The following is a 2,521-nucleotide window of genomic DNA, read 5'->3' as shown; positions in this document are numbered from 1 at the left end:
CCGAAGCTTGCAGGGGTTCCACCACCTCAAAACGAGCAAAATTAGGTCCCTATACCCCTAAAGAGAGGGGGGGGGGTGAAGGCGGCTACCTTCGGGCGGGTCTGGTGCTGAAGCTAGGCTGGTTACTTTTCCTTGTTCTCTTGCGTGGAGTTTGGTCTGTTGGCGTGCTTGGTGAAGGTGTGGGTCTTGTCGCTAGTTTATATTCGTTCAGTTCTTCTCTTGCTGCTCGCCATACGCTGTTGTACATCAGGGTTTTCATGTGAGTTACTACCCTGGTAACAGTTTCCTCGCCGTTTCTGTGTTTCTTCGTTATTGTTCCTGCTTCCACGTCCAGGATTGACAATGGTTCTTCTGTGTCCTTGGGGTCGTGAATCAGGAATCTGCGTGGGGATTGCAGACCTTCTAGTCTTACTGGGGAGATCGATTCTTGGTCGTATTCTGACAATACGAAGCCGTCGCCGTCCTCGTGTCCATATACTGGGTCCCGCAGTGGTACATGGAATTCTTGCATTCTAGGGTCAGAGTTTTCTTCGACAAAACTCGTGACAGTAGTGTATGGGTTGAACATTTTCGGGGCTGCTATGCTGGTAGTCACTTTGGGTTCAGGTGCGATGACAGTTGATGGTTCAGCAGATGTTGAGATCGGTTGAGAAGCCGTCGGGGTGCTGTCGTTTGCCGTAGTCGGGTTTGCAGGAGTGGCTGGTGTAGGGTTGGCCTCTGTTGTTGTAGAGCAGAAGGTGAACATGGCCTCTGGTATCACAAACGGTGGTAGGTTGTTCTCCTTATATAGTTCCTTGAGTATTTCATATCGGTGTCTGAGATCTCCATCTGAGAGCGCCGTTGCGAAGTGTATCAGGGCTGCAAGTAGGGAGCACCGGTCCCTTTAAATTCGCCCAGCTGATCGAGTTGCCAGAGGCGGCGAGAGGGAAGCCGCCAACACCTGCCAGTTTACTTTTATATTTACCTTTCATGCTTTATGTAGACTTTTCTTCAGTAAACTTTTTTGTATTTTACCCCAGGCTTTGTATATTTCCTCCATCTCATTGGGCATTATAAGAGAGTGAAATAATTATAAGAAAGTATTTGCACCACACTATACTATTGGAAATATACCCTTGGCTGGCAATATTATATAAGATTAATGTGAAGTATTGCTGGGACGCAGATACAGATTACGCAGCTGACGACCGGAACAAGGGAAGATATCAGGTGAGTATTGGAGGCCCCGGTATTATTATTCGTGCTGCGGCAGGCAAGCCCAATGGAGGTGCTGCAGGTTCGAGGACCTGCAGGATGAGCTGAGTTTTCTCCACTTTCCCATGGGTACAATGCCAGGTCGCGGGCAGAGATTCAACTCGTGGCAAGACTTGGAGAGCTCCCAGGGTGGACAGTGGCGCCCGAGAAGAGGGAGTGAAGTTCCGCTGCGATTAGTTAAAGTATTTCATAATATTGCTCCTCCGTTGTATGACTATAACTCTCGACACTCAAGGCCATCTGCATAATAAGGAAGTGGCGACTTACCAGGATTGTCGAAGGAGTAACAGTATTACCAAGGATTATCGTGCACAGTGACAGTATTGCCCAGGGATTACGAGTGCCATACAGTGTAATACAACTGACATTAAGTGGTAATTTATTTCTGTGCTAGTGAAGCAGTGTTGTGCCGTCATTTGCTTCGTGACATACAGATGGAGGATGGTAAGGTGACTAGGTTTGTTGAGACAAGGGAAAAGAGTGTGTTGGAGGAGTGCATCAAGGCCAAGCTCCAACTCGTGGTGAACCACTTCGGCATCCACCTGAGGACGTCCAAGGTAGCAAAGCGCCGGATAGATTATAGTGCACCTCAAGACACGAGAGGAGGCCACTGAGGAAGAGCCGTCCCAAGCATCTGCCAGTGTGGGGAGGACCCAGAGTGAAGGAGGAAGCAGCGGAGGGTCCAGTGGCAATAAGAGGAGCATGAAGCTGGAAATGACGAGGATGCAACTGGAAGTCCAGCTGCAGAGGGAAGAATGTGAACGGGAAGCCCAGATGCAGAGAGAAGAACGTGCACGGGAAGATTGGCTTCGGCGAGAAGAACGGGAAGCCCAGTTGCGTTGGGAAGAACGGGAGGCGCAACTGCAGCGAGGAGAACGAGAGGCACAGCTGCAGCGAGAAGAACAAGAACGAGTGGCACAGCTGCAGCGAGAAGAACAAGAACGAGTGGCATGGCTGCAGCGAGAAGAACAAGAACGAGTGGCACAGCTGCAGCGAGAAGAACAAGAACGAGTGGCATGGCTGCAGCGAGAAAAACGAGAATGAGAGGCACAACTGCAACGTGAAGAAAGAGGAGATAGCGGTAAATACGGTCAATTTTAGGCATGTCGAGTACGGGCTGACCTCACTACCTACGCAGCGGGATGACCTCAAATCGAAGGAGCGTGACTTGCTGGCCCTCATATCTCATGAGGCAGAGGGGGTCTTCAAATACCTTGAGAGAGTTTTGACACTAAAAGGATAGCCAGAAGGGGATTGGGCTGCATTG

The 2,521-nt window shown here is 50.0% G+C and overlaps 1 protein-coding gene across 1 annotated transcript; it reads left to right on the top strand.

The window, feature by feature from the left end:
* The first annotated feature begins 1,956 nt into the window (after positions 1 to 1,956).
* On the top strand, positions 1,957 to 2,298 carry LOC138354189 (protein enabled homolog). The gene has a single exon (XM_069308083.1). It carries the CDS (start codon positions 1,957 to 1,959, stop codon positions 2,296 to 2,298), a length of 342 nt encoding a protein of 113 aa, XP_069164184.1.
* Positions 2,299 to 2,521: the final 223 nt, after the last annotated feature.

Source organism: Procambarus clarkii, chromosome 61 (assembly GCF_040958095.1).
Source record: "Procambarus clarkii isolate CNS0578487 chromosome 61, FALCON_Pclarkii_2.0, whole genome shotgun sequence".
NCBI classification, from domain to species: domain Eukaryota; kingdom Metazoa; phylum Arthropoda; class Malacostraca; order Decapoda; family Cambaridae; genus Procambarus; species Procambarus clarkii.
The sequence above is the reverse complement of the archived record's forward strand: the minus strand, read 5'-3'. Positions and strand labels throughout refer to the sequence as shown.

Excerpts from the sequence above, each read along its gene's own strand:
- LOC138354189 (XM_069308083.1), top strand. The coding sequence starts at position 1,957 with ATGAAGCTGGAAATGACGAGGATGCAACTGGAAGTCCAGCTGCAGAGG.